At 30.4% G+C, this 16529-nt stretch overlaps 1 protein-coding gene across 1 annotated transcript in view; it reads left to right on the top strand.

The window, feature by feature from the left end:
- LOC109601203 (nephrin-like) overlaps positions 1-11492 on the top strand; it is a gene marked incomplete at its 5' end in the record, with an annotated part of 67760 nt that extends 56268 nt beyond the window's left edge. Inside the window, one exon of the mRNA XM_049970619.1 lies at positions 9932-11492. Within this exon, the coding sequence (XP_049826576.1) occupies positions 9932-10195 (264 nt within the window). The remainder of the gene's footprint in view (positions 1-9931) is intronic.
- Positions 11493-16529: the final 5037 nt, after the last annotated feature.

Genomic DNA, 16529 nt, shown 5'->3' with positions numbered 1-16529 from the left:
AAACATATTAAAAATATTTTTAAATCTATTTAAAATAAGAATTTCAAATTATCCACTTCAAAAGATTGATCATATTAAAAAAAAATATTACATCATGCCAAATGCTTTCATTGTTATTTAAGAAAAACCGATTTCAAGTAACGAGGTTTAGGAACTTTTCGTGTTATTTTAATACATTCTATACGAATACTGGAAATTTTTCGCTTATACCGTATTCAGTGAAGTCGTAAAAGTGCCTCCTCTGATAACTTTTGAGTTCAACAAGATATTGACCTCAAATAAAAACTACATACAATTTTGTCAGTTTAACTAAAGTTGATATGTGTCAAATTGTCCAGTGTTATATGGGCACTAACAAAAGAGTGACTTTATGATATCTGACTTGAAAATTATTTTTATTCTTTATTCAATATTATTTTGTTGTCTAAAATCAGATGAGTGGTTACAGAGTTAAGAGCGATTTCTTTTATATGTGTTTTACTCTAATGTGTAATTAAAACAAACTCACTTTTTAAATTAATTTATAAATTACTAAACCTATTTTTTTTTAAGAAGAACAGTCAATTTTTTAATAATAAACTGAATTACTTTCATTAATTCCTTTAATTTATTAAATTAGAATTGCTGATGACTCTATAACTAGTCATATAATTTTAGACCGCAAATTAATGTTGAAAAGAGAATAAAAATACTTTTCAAATGAGTATCATCGTTTCCATAAAAAAAAATAATTGCCTTTTTGGTACTATTCAATTTAGCATATGTTAACTTTGAAAAAATCAGTTTAATCAACAATTTTTTCACGTTTTTATTCCAATAGCTCAATAGCTTTTTCGTTCAAAATTTGAGAGAGAACTTTTTACCTGTAATTTATGTAAATAAATATAGCGCATGTGTATCTACAAAACTAGTATTTTGTGATTCACAGGAGCCTGTTTTCTCTAATTATCAATTCCAATAACATTACAGGCCATGCTCGTAATGGTCGTAAAAGGTCCTGTTTTACGGTCCTTTAATACGTTTATTGTACACATTTTGTTACTATTTCCAGAGACATAAATAAAACACATTGATTCATATCTTACTGCCACGATGATATGTGCACTAACATTTTTATATCTCGGTTTATAAGCACCTTGTTGACTCCGTCTTACATTTACACAGTAAAATAATATAAACAAAATTGAATGCGTACTCTCAAAATATTATAAAATTTAAGTAAAAAATGTGATAAACGTAGCACATAAAGAAATAAGAATTTCTTTGGCACCACAAAAGGAAAATAGCGAATGATTTATAGTCGGTATTTGGCACATTTAAAAATAAAAACTGGAGTTCTGGTATGCATTTTATTGCTTATGGAAAGACGAGAAAAGGTTTCATTTATCGAGAATACTACACCCAGGAGTCCAATAACATTACTATGTATTAAACTTACATCTTGTCTGCATTCAGTTCTATTTAGATAAATCACACAGACCGACTACTATTATAAAACATACATTTGTATACGATATGTTTTTAATTTTTGTAATATTTATCAAGGTAAATTTAAAAGTTGACATTTTATTATCATTTTTTTTAATGTATTATCATGTTGTAACATTAATATCATCTCTAAACCTAGATTTGTTTCAAAATATTTTTCAATCAAACAGTTTAAAGAGAATATAAATTAAAAACAAAATTTTTGGCAATTTGGTACATGCTAATTTTAATTTAACATGGCTTACATTCAAGATCGATATGCTGTTCTGTTAAAAAATTGGCAGAAGTGGGAAGGACTTCTTATGATCTCACTGTATATTAGAAGTTTATTAAGGACCATTTAAGGTATATAAGAAACATTTATATCTATGTAAAATTTAATATTTGTTGATGAAAGTTCGAACTTTTTTTATTATCTCTTTTTACAACTTTGCACTTTTTGAAACAAGTATAAATATTTTTGTAGGTGCAATAAATGTATTATTTTACATCTAGGCACTACACCTTAATTTTATTGTAGTCGTCATAAAAATTGTCTTCAAAGGTACTGCGCAACATTAGTATCGTTTCAGTCATTACCTAACGTATTATATATGAGCATCGATGACAGCAATTTGGTGCACGTTCTCGAAGGCCTCACTAAGTTTAATTTTTTTTTTTAAATTTAAATGAAAAATAAAATAAATATAAATAAATGTTATCCGGTTACCCCATGCAATGTTTAATTTTTGTATTTTTAACAGATGTATTAATCTGATTTATTTCTGGTTGGGTTGAATAAAAGAAACAATCTTCCAACAAATGTACCAAAACGTTATTGCATGGTGAAACACCCATGGATGTCTCTCTTTAGTCTCTCAAACAACCTATGCAAATAATTAAAGTAAATACAAGAAAATATGTTCAGATGTCATTTTTTTAATTTTTTGTTAAAAGAGAAACAACGTAATTATTAACATGTAGAAAGAAATATTTTAATGCAAAATGAGGTACGAATACAATAAATAATTGAGTGGCACAAATATACAAAATACTCGATTAAAACAAGGAAAATTAATTCTCAGTATAACCTAACATTTCAAACATCTAAACAATACGCGTATGTAAATTCATTTCACAACATAGTCACAACATCGATTCATCCCATCATAAACAAAAATTGTACTGGGAGAACCACAACCAATGAAAAAGAACAAAATGAATAGTCCTCACATTAAAGTGCTTATCACGATGTACAACAGCCGACAGTGCAGTCATATACACCTGCCTACATACAGTACGACAATTAACAACACAACACAATAATTATAAGAGATTCATGGTTGTAAATAAATACCGCGTAGGTGACAATTTCCATCAAAATTCTAAGTAGCAATTTAACAGAATTAAATAGGATTTTTAATAAATTATATTATACAAATGGATAAAATAACTCGCTAATATGTCCCAACCCCATTACAAATGATGTCTTTATCTCTTTGAACGTCATCAGTATGTTGTAATTGCTCTAAATAATTAATAAACTTTGTAATTAACAAACATGTACATGCACAAACATTTTAAGAATAACAATGCATACTTAGCATGGTTAGGTAAATTTATTTTTAAACTCTACTGAACATCTTTGCACTACACACACTCACTATATTTTTTCAACCATTTATTATATATATGTTTGTGCCTCTACCGATTATGTTTCCCTGAATCTGTGTATTATGATTCAGGAGTGGTGAAAATTATTACCCCGACCAGTGCTAATCTTCTCAGTCTCAAAGTTTTTGCGAGGTAATCTCGATAAACCGGCAATAAATTATGAGGTCAGGTGGTGCTAGATTTAGCGGGTAGGTCCCTCAGACGACTCCCAGATTACACTGCACTACAATTATTAGATGAAAAAGTAGTTTAGACAGTCGTAATCAAGAGATCTACACATATAATATTTTTGGTGCATTAGCTGAATATTGTTAAAGGTGTCAGTACACGGTTGTAGCAATGAGTCTCATGTAGGACTATACTCTTATATATGATACGTCTCAACATAATCGGACATTTTTTAATACTTCTGGAAGCGTTATCTAGATATGAGATATTTTTGGTAAAGTGACATACTACGTGAACATCCTAGTCCAATCTACATGACATTTGGTTCGCCGGCAAAACGTTATTACGCTTAAAGTATATTTATATTATCTGTTGAAATATAAGTTTCTAATAAAGAACGAATATTTAACTAAACCTACATCTTTCACCGAAACGTTTCAATTAATGAAACATGGTGATAATGAAACTAAAATTTATTAGAAGTATACGTCATTCACCAAAGAACAGCCAAAATCTTAGGTCAGACTTATGAAAATAGAATTAGACATGTCCAAATCAACAATTTGTCGCATTTTGACTCAATATTTGGGCTACCAAAAATGTTCGCACCGTTTGTTCTGCAAAAGTTGCTCAGAACATTCGAAGGACATTATCAAAGAAGTCAAAAAGAATAAAGGATTCTTTTACAACATTGTAACATTGTAACTGGCGAAGAAACGTGTCCAATATGATTCGTCAGAATGTCAAATGAGGGCCTCGGAAAGAGAAAAACCCCAAAAGAACTCAATGAAAAAAGTTAGTGGAGAAGTTTTTGGGGTTCCCATCATCCACAAGAAGTCAATCTACATGATGAAACTAGTGGCGTTGGTGTTTCGAAGCGTTTGATGTAATATATTTGTAAAAAAGTCACTTAAACGTTTGCGATACACGATAATGATCCGTCTCATCTAACAATCATCTAATTTGGATCATATGACTTTGAACGTTTGGAAAAAATATGTTTTCCCATGAAAGCGCAACGTTTTGCTGACATAGAAATCATCCAAAAAGCTTATACCAGTGTTCTGAAGGACTCTGAACTGACGAGCTAAGACACTCATTCAGTACTCTGTTAAATCGTGCCAAGAGTTGCATGGCGACTATTTTGAATAAAATAAATCGTTTTTGCCAAAAGAAGTGCTCATTCATATTTTTAAAAGCTTAGGTTCATGCACCTGATACTTAAACTTATATATATGGTACAAGGATATAACAGTCATACGATATAGTAAATTTTATACCATTATGTTCTTTAAATCAATCTAATTTTATGCTTACAAAAGTAAATTATACATACAACCATGTTTTATATGGATCCTATTAGTTATCTCACTAGGTAAAACAATAGATTGTCCCAATTAAAACTAAAAATTTTATTTGCATTTTTAAAACTAAATCCTTCTGTGTCACTTCACGTGGAAACATATTAATTGTTGGTAGTGCTTGTAAAATGCCGACAGACTTTGCAATAAGCAATGGTAATCTTTTCTTTATTTACGCTTTTTACGTCCATTACATGGACGAACTAATAAACTCGTCAGTTTCGAGGCGGAATGAGCTCTGAAAAGTGGGGGAACGAAGGAAAAACTTTATAAAATACTCACTCATTAGAGAACCGGAGAACGCGAAATAACAATGGACCTCTGCAAAATGAAATCAATAACCGGCAAAGCAGATGCTATTATAATTTGTATTAAAATAATGCAGCGTTTCAGCTCACGGCATATTTTAAGGAACAATTGTACATAAATCTACAAATATTCCAATTATAAAAATGTTTAATAATCTTTAAATTTTCTTAAAAAAAATTATAAAATTATAGTATATTTACATATACAATAATGTATATTGTATATGTAGTTATCAATTCCCTAAAAGTAATCTTTCCAATGTGCCTTCAAAAAAAACTCTGTAGGCCAAAATACCTTTGTATATTATAAAATACTAAATCCTAACTTCACATTATAATATAACTTACAAACTATAAGTAAGCTTTGTTTAAAAATTTCCAGTCCAAAGTCGGCTTTCAGGGAACTAAATATTTGCTACAGACTAAAACAGATTTTTCCAAAATGTAATAAAAAAAATACAAATATCTTGAAAACTGTTTCTTTTTCTGAACTTTTAACAAACATGCAGGGTCTCTTCGAAAAATCTGTACCACACATTCCTGAGTTCAAAATAAGACTATTTAACTGTACATATCTATTTCCAAAAATGCATCATTACTGCACTGTGGACCGTCACTTGTTGATTGATTTGATTTATAGAACAAAAGGGTTGATAATAAATGTTCCAAATGAACGCTGTTCACACGTACACAGAGATTTAATCGTTTTAAAAAATTGAAATGTAGTCTTTGCACCATTTCCGCATCGTCCCGTAAATGTACAATGTAATTGTACAATAAATCTACCTAACCAATAGTTATAGCCTTATTATTATTATTATTATTTGTTAACAAAATTAACATTGTTAAATTGAGGCTGAGAAGTAAATCAATATTATTTTTTTTCAGTCTGTACCATAACGGAGAGGAAAATCGAAAATCATTCAACAAATTTTTTAAATAAAAATGTTTGTTTGCAAAAGAATTAAAAATATTTAGATTGAACTGTTGATCACATGTGAAATACCTTAATTAAGGATGTCATAAACAGATTTATATCGCAAATAAATAGTACATGGTTGTACAAATCTTTTAAGGGGACATTGTATAATATCTGTACAATATTGGTCATAAGTAAAAGTATCACTGGTTATTAGTAAAGAGACAAAGAATATTTTATTTTTAGCCGATATAATTTCTAGGTAAACATTCTTCAAAATGTCGTGTAGCATCAAAATTTCAGTTGACTTGAAATCTCGAATTATTAATGGTCATACGAACTGGAACAGACAAGTTGATATTTAGTCTACGTCCAGCAGTATGGTCAATTATTACGATACGAAAGAACATCAGAAAAAATGGGGACGTCTCAGAAAAATGAATCCGTGACCGATTAAGTAATTTAAATAAGTTCGAACGCTGACATGGAGTCAAGTTAAAAGTAAAACTAGTCATGAAAATGTGTCTAACGTATTAACTCGACGAAGATTAGTGGAAGAAAACTTATTTGCTCGCTGACCGGCCAAACCTCTGCTTTCAAAAAAAAAAAATAGATTGGCAAGTTTGGAATTCGCTCGTCAATACGTTCACAATTGGAAAACGATTTGTTTAATCTGTTTACTTCAGATGCTAATAAGAAGATTCCTGGTTCTCAATTAAATTCATAGTACACACTCAACAATCAAACATGGAGGAAATTCGATGATGGTCTGAGAATACTTTTCTAATTTCGGTAGTCTCAATTTATAGAATTGAAGATTCGGAATATTGTCAGAGACAATGTTACCTTGAAAACAATTTACCTCTTCTATATAAATTTCAAGAGAATGATGCGAAACATGGGGGTCACTCCTACAAAGAAGTTCTAGGAAATTGTTGACAGGACGACATGGACAAACCCTACATGAATCAGTGCCATACAGATATTAAGATGTAATTGATAATGGCTATTTTTCAAAATATTAATTAAGATTCCTGGAAAAAGAAGCTAATGAACATAATATTTGTGTCGGAAACCCAAAACACTATGTCACAAATGCTCTTCCAAATGGTGTCGCAATCACTAGACAATATTTGCTACAATTGGTGAACTGACACAGATTCGCATAAATAGGTGGTTAAACGATCACTCATTAGTACTAAACTAGGGTGACTATCGTATTACTCTATACGAAAAAGAACAACACCTTTTTTACAGCTATCGTATCAGCAAAATGAGATTTGAATAAATAAAACCATTCAAATGAAATAAATCGACAGTTGACTGCATTTCAAACAATGCTGTCAATCATTAAGGATTCGATGCTATTCGATAGTGGATGTGAATATAAATAAATTAATAATTATGAACATAAATTCATAAATTTGTGATAAAGTATAAACTTTTTATTTTAATAATAAAAATAAAATATCACAAAAAATAAACATACATATATTCGATCAGTTACGACTACTTCAATAACATACATAGACTGCGTAAAATTATATACATAAAAACAGCAACGAATAAAGTATTTCAATGAATTTATTAGTTGGTTTTATTTATTTAGTATTTATTCGAAAGTTAGTAACACCGATTTAGCAACATTCGATAGTTCCCATCACTAATTATTACGCTATTTTTTAAATTAAATTGTTTTCAGTGGAATGAATCACTACTGGATTGTAAGGATTAATAAACAAAAAAAATGTTTTGAAATGCTAAACGATTGAAAATTTCGTTAAAAAATATATGGTTTCGAAACTCATTAACTGCGATTCTGTGAAATTTATTTTCTGTAGAAATTAGTTTTTTGACGGTAATATTTTATCGGTATTGTAAGTTGCTTCGCTTTTCTGTTACCTGCAGAATTGCACCACTAATACCACTTAATTCTTGTTCATTGTTTATAAGTGGCAACAGTTATCTCTGTTCGATATGTCGATAAAATTTATACCAATTAAAAAATTATCATCTTCATCAGAGCTTCCAATGTATTAAATCTTAACATAGTATTCATGAGTTGCTGCGTTTGTTTTACACATGCAAAGTCTTTAAAATGATAAATATTTAGGTAGGTAGACAGTTTTAATCATAGTTTTTAGTCACAACCCACCTACGACACACTTGGAATGGATTTCCGTCACTCTCATTCATAGTTTATAACACGGACGAACCGGTTAAAAGGGTTCCAATGTCGGAAGCCTTGAAGCGATATGTTAGGGAAAAGATGGGTTTTGGTAACTTATAAGATAACTTTCACCTTTGGAAATCCAATAACAATAAATAACAGGACCTGGAACAGGCCTTGAGCAACAGTTACCGCACAATGCTGGAGGCGGTGACCTCACGTCTGTTCTTATCTGTTATTTTGAGGGGACGCGTATTGTGTTAATTTTCAACTATTGTTCGAAGAGAGTGGTCTACAAAAACATGTAAATGCGATTCATAAGCTTTTGGTGTCATATTATAAGGGGTAACTCGAATAAATTCGTTAACGGGGAGCTTAATAACTTTTTGAAAAATTTCTGAGACGTGTTAACGTATTTTCAAAGAGGACGGAATCCACCCCAAGTTTTTTTTTAAATGCAGCAATGACATAAGTTCGTCCTAGAGAAAACGAAGTTACGTTGCTCCGTTAATGTAGATATTAAAGGAAAATTAGACTTATGTTATACTGACCCACACATTAGATTGATGGGTACTGAGTGTGAATTTCCCTCATCCAATGGGGATTCTCTTCAACCCAATAATGATAATTTTGTCGATTTACGGTAATAATGTAGGAGTAGTTTCATCTGAGGAAAGGATTCACAGATTTACAGATTGTTTTAATGAATATGATTTATCAATAAATTGCAAAATTCAATTCGACAATCTAGGTTATGTTCAAGTAACTCATGAACAGCTTACATTTTATATGATTATTTTGTATTATCTTTAAGCATCTAATCGTGTGATTAAGATCATAATCATCTACCAGTTAACGAGCGAAAATAACTGGATTTTCTTTCATACCAAGTAATACATTTAATTTCGTGTCTTTTCTGTGACAGTGGATGGCTGCTACCATCCGAAGCTACCACGAAGAAAGTGTGGTGGATGTGAAGAAGTGTCACAATCCTGCTGAAAAACTTTTCAAGGATCCAAAGATCTGCACGTATCTGCACGCGAGAAAATGAGTAGCCAATGACATAAAAATCGTTTGAAATTTGGTGGATGCGCCAATGTTAATAAAGACCTTTTAGTATCCACTCCCTACTCTAGCTAAGGTCCTTTTGGTAATTTGTTATTCAAAGAACTTCACGAAAAAAGTTAGGAGTGATTTTTTAAAAACATGCTTTTTATAATATCTTTGTTTTTCGAAAAAAATATTAAATTTTTCAATATTAGCCAGTTTTAATTTTTGATTTTCTTTAAAATAAAGCAGTCGTTCATCATTCGTTTTGAGCAAAGTCCCACTATAATACTAGTTTACAACGAATATATATAAACTTTCTTTTATAAATTTTAGAGTTATTTAGGTGCACCGAATACCTTTTTAACGACATGTTTTTATTTTTCATAATATGATTGTATCCATATGGAGATGATATTTCATTCAATTATGAACAATGGTAGTAAGATGGTTTCGATTAAATGAAAAAAAAACTGAGTTTCAGCTAAGGAAATTTTAAATCAATTTCTAACTCAACTATTTTTCATTCGAACAAAATGAGTTTAGTACCTTTGATCCAGTAATTAAATTATCTAAAGAATATAACTCAATCGGAATTTCCCTTCCTATCAAGATAAAATATAATGATAATTTGGAAAATTGAAATATACCATAAAATAGATGAATTGTGACATTTATAAAAATAAATATAAATAAAATCTTTAAAAATGGCAAAAATATGTTAAAGTAGAATTTGTCGTACCCCATAATGAAGTAGCCGACAATTTGTGTCAAATGTAATGTAAAATAGATTTTACTGTTAAGAATATTTTTACAGCTCCCCGGACCCCCGCAAATGATGGGCCCATACACATCCTGCACATTGCCACGGCAGCCGCCTCAACAGTGGCAATACGGGCCAGTTAGTCACTTACCTCCGGGAGTGTACCCAGTACAGTACCGTCATCCAGGTGCGCAACAGCAAAGACCTCGTCCTGCTCCGCGAGACCCTCCCATACCACTTCAGCCCTTAACCGCAGCCGAAGAAGAACCCTCAGTGGAAACACCACTGATGGCAAACAAAAGAGAAAGTACCGTTTGACAGATTTCTTCTATGTAAGCAACGGACCTGAATCCAAAACAAGGTCCATAAGACTCGGTTTGACTTGATCAACTGTGACTTTATCTACGGCTTTTATGTATATAGATATATGACAAACTGAACTACATATGTATACAAAAAGCTACACTATAGTTTTGTTTGACAAATTTTAATTAGTCTAGTCCTAATTTAGGACCTACTAACAATCATTATCCTTATAGAACAAATTGCAACGTTTCGAATAGTTTTGAAAGTATTACCTACAACGAAATTTGTGATCGGTTTAATAATCTCGAACGAGCTATTAGATTCACAGTAGATCAAATTCAAACGTCAAGTGTAAACAGGGTCTATCAAGTAGGATCTCCTCAGACGATTTTCGCAACTGAACTTTTATACTACCCGTGTCCTTTCCACGAATTCGATAATGCACCGAAAACATAATACTCAAATCATTGTAAATACTCAGAAATTTGTGGACAACCATCCAATCGAACGTTTTTTGTATCTGTGAAATAAAAACCCCTCAAAATAATGTTTAAGTTTAAGTGTATGTCACATATCTGTACATTTATTTTCTTAGAGTAAATAAATCTATAAAGACGTGTTTGGCTGGTAAATTCCTATAAATAAAATTAATTCAAGTAATTTAATAATATGTAATAAATATAACTTTTGAAAAATTGTTTCATTTTATATAAGTATAAAAGCATTTGTACAATTGTAAATAGACTTTGAACAAAATAACTTAAATGTGATAATTTAACTGTCATTTTCTAAATATAAGACTTGAATGTCTTGGTTTGTGAGAGAATTTTCTTCAGAGATGTCCCATAGAATATAAATATGTTAGTAATTTAGGCGCAAATTGGCATTAGTGTAACAATTTCAAACAATTTTTATAAATTATTAGTACGTAAGTATAATTTATACATTAGTGACTAGTGACTAGTCTAATGTATCTCTATGAAAAATACGTTTCACCTTAATTAATAGTGAAATGCCAAAAAATTAATTATTTCTGAAGAACTGTCTCAAGTTTGTTAAAAATAAGGATTTTTATAATTAAAAATGTATATCCTATTAAACTTATATCAAATCCCCTGAGTAAAAGAACGTATTTGTAAATGTTTGTAAAATATTGTAAATATGTGTGACATTTTTGCCTTGTAAATAATCTTCAAGTGTTCACATCTACATACGGTTTTGGTAATTATTTAAGTAAAAAATATGTATAAGGATATTCGTTACCTATTCAATTAATTCATCTGTGCATATTTAAATATAAGTGTATAAAAGTTTTCAATTAATCTTTTATTTTCATTTCCTGATCAATTACTTTTCATATTTAACTTTTTAAATGTACGTACCAAATTCCCTTAAATTTCCCTATTTGGATTCGTTAATTAGCAGTGGTATAAAGCAATCAATCCATATCTGCCTTAAAATAATTAAAATTAATGGAACGTCCATCACAATTTTAATCTCTCATTGTTGTTCTGTTTACCATTCGCCAGCCACAAAGCGACTAATTAAAATCAGAAATTATAAGTCCATAGTTGGTAATTATCTCCTATTTAAACCGCCAGAATAGACAAACAAATGCAGTTTTTCTTAAAATGCGTTAAATAACGCTTGAGGTCACTTTTGATTAATTTAATTTTGTTTTGTACTCCCTATCACTAGCTTCTAGATTCTTTCTTAATGGCAAGGGTTAGTCGAGTATAACTCAAAAGTAAATAAAGCGACTAAAAATATCATATAAATTAGACGGTATGATCCAGAATCAGATTGGAGTAATTTATATATACAGTAGCAGTCATAATTCTAGCAACTAATTAGTATTCAAAAAAAAATAAATTTTATTCATTTGTTTATTTACTTATGCTAGTCGGTATATTTGATATAATAATTTATATTTTTGTTAGTAGTATATACTTTATGCATCAATCAGTATATTGGATAAGGATAAGGACATTGGTATTTATTTTCTCTTTACGAGTAAAAGGGAGATGTCTTATAAGTCGTAGTCGTGGTAAAACTAAACCATCAACAACCCTGAAAAAAAATATAACTGAGTGTTTCGAAAAGAATAAACAAGTGGACATTGTCCAAACTTAAATTTAAATAAATCAATGTTTTCCTGAATTATCAAAAAATAAAAATTTTGAACGAGTACGAAAAACCTCAAAAAAAAACGGACAAATGCATAATTGGTCTGGCTAAAAGTAACCCGTTCCAACTTACATCAAAGCCAATCTGGAGAAAATGGGCCTAACTAATATCAATTCAAGAACGGTAAGAAGATTTGTAAGGAAATCGTTTTACCTATAAAAATATATTAAATAATAATTTATTACCAGATATGACAGTACAAAATGTTTTTGAATATAATAACGACCCGGGAACAAAGGCGGAGGTGAGTTGTCAAAGGCCTCTGAAGGAGCCTAGCTTCTCTTACTAACGAAGCATTAAGAAATAATTCTATTCAACGACGACCTGCAAACAAGAACAAATATATATTTTCTTGCTATTATGGCAAATTATGACCATTAGTGTATTTTATTCATACAAGTTGTTTCATAACTTATCCGAAAAATTTTAACCACATATTCACTGTTACATAAGCAGTTCATTTAAAAAGAAAAATGGGAGTACACCCTGTATATTTAATGTATTTTAAACTGTAAATAAATATTCATTTTTTATGAGTAATTGGTTTATAATACTTGTAAAAAATGGTTTCATAAATCCATTAAAATTTAAAAACTGGAAAAGTACAGAAAATGGCTACTTCCCTCTTACAATGATAACGATGATGATTACAATAACAATAATTAAAAACATACTCTGTGAGAAGAATATACACAATATTTTAGAAACAATTTTATTGAAACATACCATTTATAATAATTAAAAGCTAACTAAAATAAAAGTGAATACTTGTTTTTCCATATTGTTTGAACCAAGAGATAAAACTTTATATCATTCAAATTAGCAATAACTGTTAATATACATATATAATTTTGTCTGCATTAACTATTCCCTTAAAACTGTAGATATTCTTTTATTGATTTCATTTCATTGGGAATTCCCGCAACTGTGCCAATGTGTCTCCGAACCATGAACAGGAGTTTCGATAAATATCTCCTTATTTTGATAATTCATGTTTCCATTTTCACTATACACATTTTTCTCTACATTTTCATAATTTGTATCTTTATTAAGAATATCTAATAGTCGCTTTTTAGTAATTGTCTATTGATTATGAGTAACTGCAGTTACAGTATTTTTTACTGTACTGTTGCTATCAGCATTTTTATTGTCATTGTTCAAACTTTCTTCACTATCACTATCGGACTCAGTGTCAATATCTGTACCTGGATCTTTAATACTTATATCTTTGTCTTTAACAATTTTTTCAATATATGCCTCATATGCTTTTTTGTAAAGATATTTTTTATATTCGATATCTGGTTGGTCGCGAATTTGTGGTTGTCGACTATTATCAACAATTATGTGTTCCAAATATCGATTCTCTTCAATTAATACGTCAATCTGACGTTTTACTTCCATCAATTTTTCAGAATTATTAAAATTACCCATCTTCAATGCTAACATTCTCCTATTATTACTTTTAATAAAATACGCAATTTTAGTAGCTTTCTTATCATTTTGATCAGTTAAATACTAGGTGTAGGAGGAATCTCCCTCATGGAATAAGGGATGTCATTAGAACCAGAGGCGGTAATACCAGATTTTAAAATTATTCAACTGGCGTTAGAAGAGTGATTTTTGTGATCCTGATTATTCTCATTTTTGGTGATTTAGTGTTATTTTTGTTATTTTTCTGTTATTTCTTTAATTTTTAATGTTTATGCAATGAACGTTTATTAACTATTCCTAAGTAGTGGCTGCTGTTCTTAAGTGCGCTCGTGCGCTGAACCACCAATTCAAACGATTTAAAAATTACAAAATATTACTTCATCTTTATTTATAAATTACCGTCGTATATTCATTTTTTAAACATGCAAAAAACATATAACAAATATAATATCCCATTATGACGAAACAATTTAAGAAAAATTCTCGTGCGCTTCGACGATTGTACGAGGACTGCTAATATAACTCATATGAACTATGAGCTATATGACTGAGGGGTGAAATAAAAGATAGTTCATAGAAATGCACCGAGAAATCAATCTGTTCTTGTGCGCCGCACGGGATTACCGAGAGCACTCGATGTATGACTAAATTCACCGGCCGGCATGGATGGACTTCGGTAGACAGCGATGTTTTTCGACAGTGAAAATAATCAAAACTTTTCTGCGAAACACCATGTCTCAGGATTGCCTTGTGTGCTGAGTATTGAAAAAAAAAATTATACAAACAATACCCGATTTTAATAAAAAGTTGATTGAACTTTTCGCTTCAGAAAAATGTTGTCGCATTGATTTAATGTATAAAAAATAAAATATTATATGTAAATTGTTGTTTTATTGCAATTTCTAATCTTAATACATATAACCCACCACTGTTCCTAAGTTGTGTTACCACTTCCGAAGAATTTTAGAAGATTAAAATATTAATTTTTTGTCAAAAATCAATTATGCGATACTTTTTGTGACGAGTGAATTTCTGTTATTACATACTCATGTTCAAAAGATAGGGTAATCAAAATTTTATTAATTGAAACTAAATCAATACAATGTGCATTTAGTTTAGTATAATTTATTAGCAGTGTTTGGACATTCGTCCAAATTGGTTCGGATAATTATGTCTAGACGTAAATTAACTCCAGATGAGAGGGATGAAACAATTGGAATGTTGGAATCTGGAGTCAATCAGATCGAAATCGTGTATATACTCAATATTACACAAACTGTTATTTCTCATTTGTGTGCTCAATTTAATCAAACTGATTATATTTCAAAAGACTAAGGAGTGGCAAATCAAGGAAAATAAAGACCGATATTTACGATTGAGAGCTAGAAGAGCTCGTATTGCTCCAGTTAAAGTAGTTGGTAAATGCATTTATTCAAGACCATTGCGACGCTTACTTTTGTCCAACGACCATAAGCAACAGGGATAGGAATAGATAAGGTGTCATTGGACGGAAGAATAGAAATCTATACTTGTTACAGATGAAAGTAGAACTGGTCCCGACGAGGTCATCCACACATTTGTCTAAGAGTTCATGAATTTTACCTATTTCAAAGGGGTTCCGTCGTGGTATGGAGAAGAATTTCTTATAATGGCCATATAGAATTGTACATAACATATGTCCAATTCGATATACGCAAAGAACATTGTAGAAATTTTCCATCGAAGAGAACTATCGAATATGTGTGGGATATGCTACAACTGACCATTAATCCCGCTCTAATACTTTTCCAGAGATTCTAGATATAAATTTGCAATCATGAACGATTATTTTATGTATACATAAATTTGATGAAAAATATTGATTTGATATTACATTTATTAAGCCGTGTATATTTTTGCTAAATAAATTTTATTTTTTCACAAGAACTTATTTTTAATTAAAAAATTGTAAAAGATAAAATAATAAAAAGTCGCGATTTTTACTTTTTTCAATATTCAATAACTTTTTTATATTCAATTTTATTTCTTAATCATTCTAAATGTACGTTAATACATATTTATTATATAAATATTTGTATACAATACAGTATATTTCCTGAAATAAGCCAGTACTTATTCGTCTTTGGCCCTTGCCCTAAGATTTCACTGGACCTTGCCTTCAAACAGTTATTGCACCTATACGGGTTTAAACGTTGGGCCGTCGTGGACCCACTATTTAACCACCGCCATTGCTGGAGTTAGTGACATTTTTGATAATTTGCTACTGCGGGCAGCCAGCGTTGGGCCAATGGTTATTGGTCGGCTTTCGGTAATGGACCTTTAAATAGTCCAGTATCGATGTGTTTGTTGGGTTCTTTATTTTTCCGCGCTACAAATGAAACATTGATAGCTTCTGTTAAACAAATTATACTCTCTAAGGGCCACTCGTAAAATAATTTCTGAATGCAACTCTGTCTCGGATGTGTGATAATTTAATTTTATTTTTAATTTTAGGAGCGATCCAGTGGAATTGTCTGGTTTCCGCATTTGAGTAATTGATATTTAAATTTTTGGAATGTGTTTATTTTTTGGCAAAAACAAAATTATTCCTGAAATGGACAATCCACATCAAAATGTATTTATGTTGCGTTGTTTTTGACACAAATTTGCTCCTGTTTGCTGAAATGTGGACTATGCGCCACAAACGCACGCAAATATGTTCAGAACGAACAACGAACTCGATTCGATG

Source organism: Aethina tumida, chromosome 1, assembly GCF_024364675.1.
Source record: "Aethina tumida isolate Nest 87 chromosome 1, icAetTumi1.1, whole genome shotgun sequence".
Taxonomy (NCBI): domain Eukaryota; kingdom Metazoa; phylum Arthropoda; class Insecta; order Coleoptera; family Nitidulidae; genus Aethina; species Aethina tumida.
This window is presented reverse-complemented; position numbering and strand designations above follow the sequence as displayed.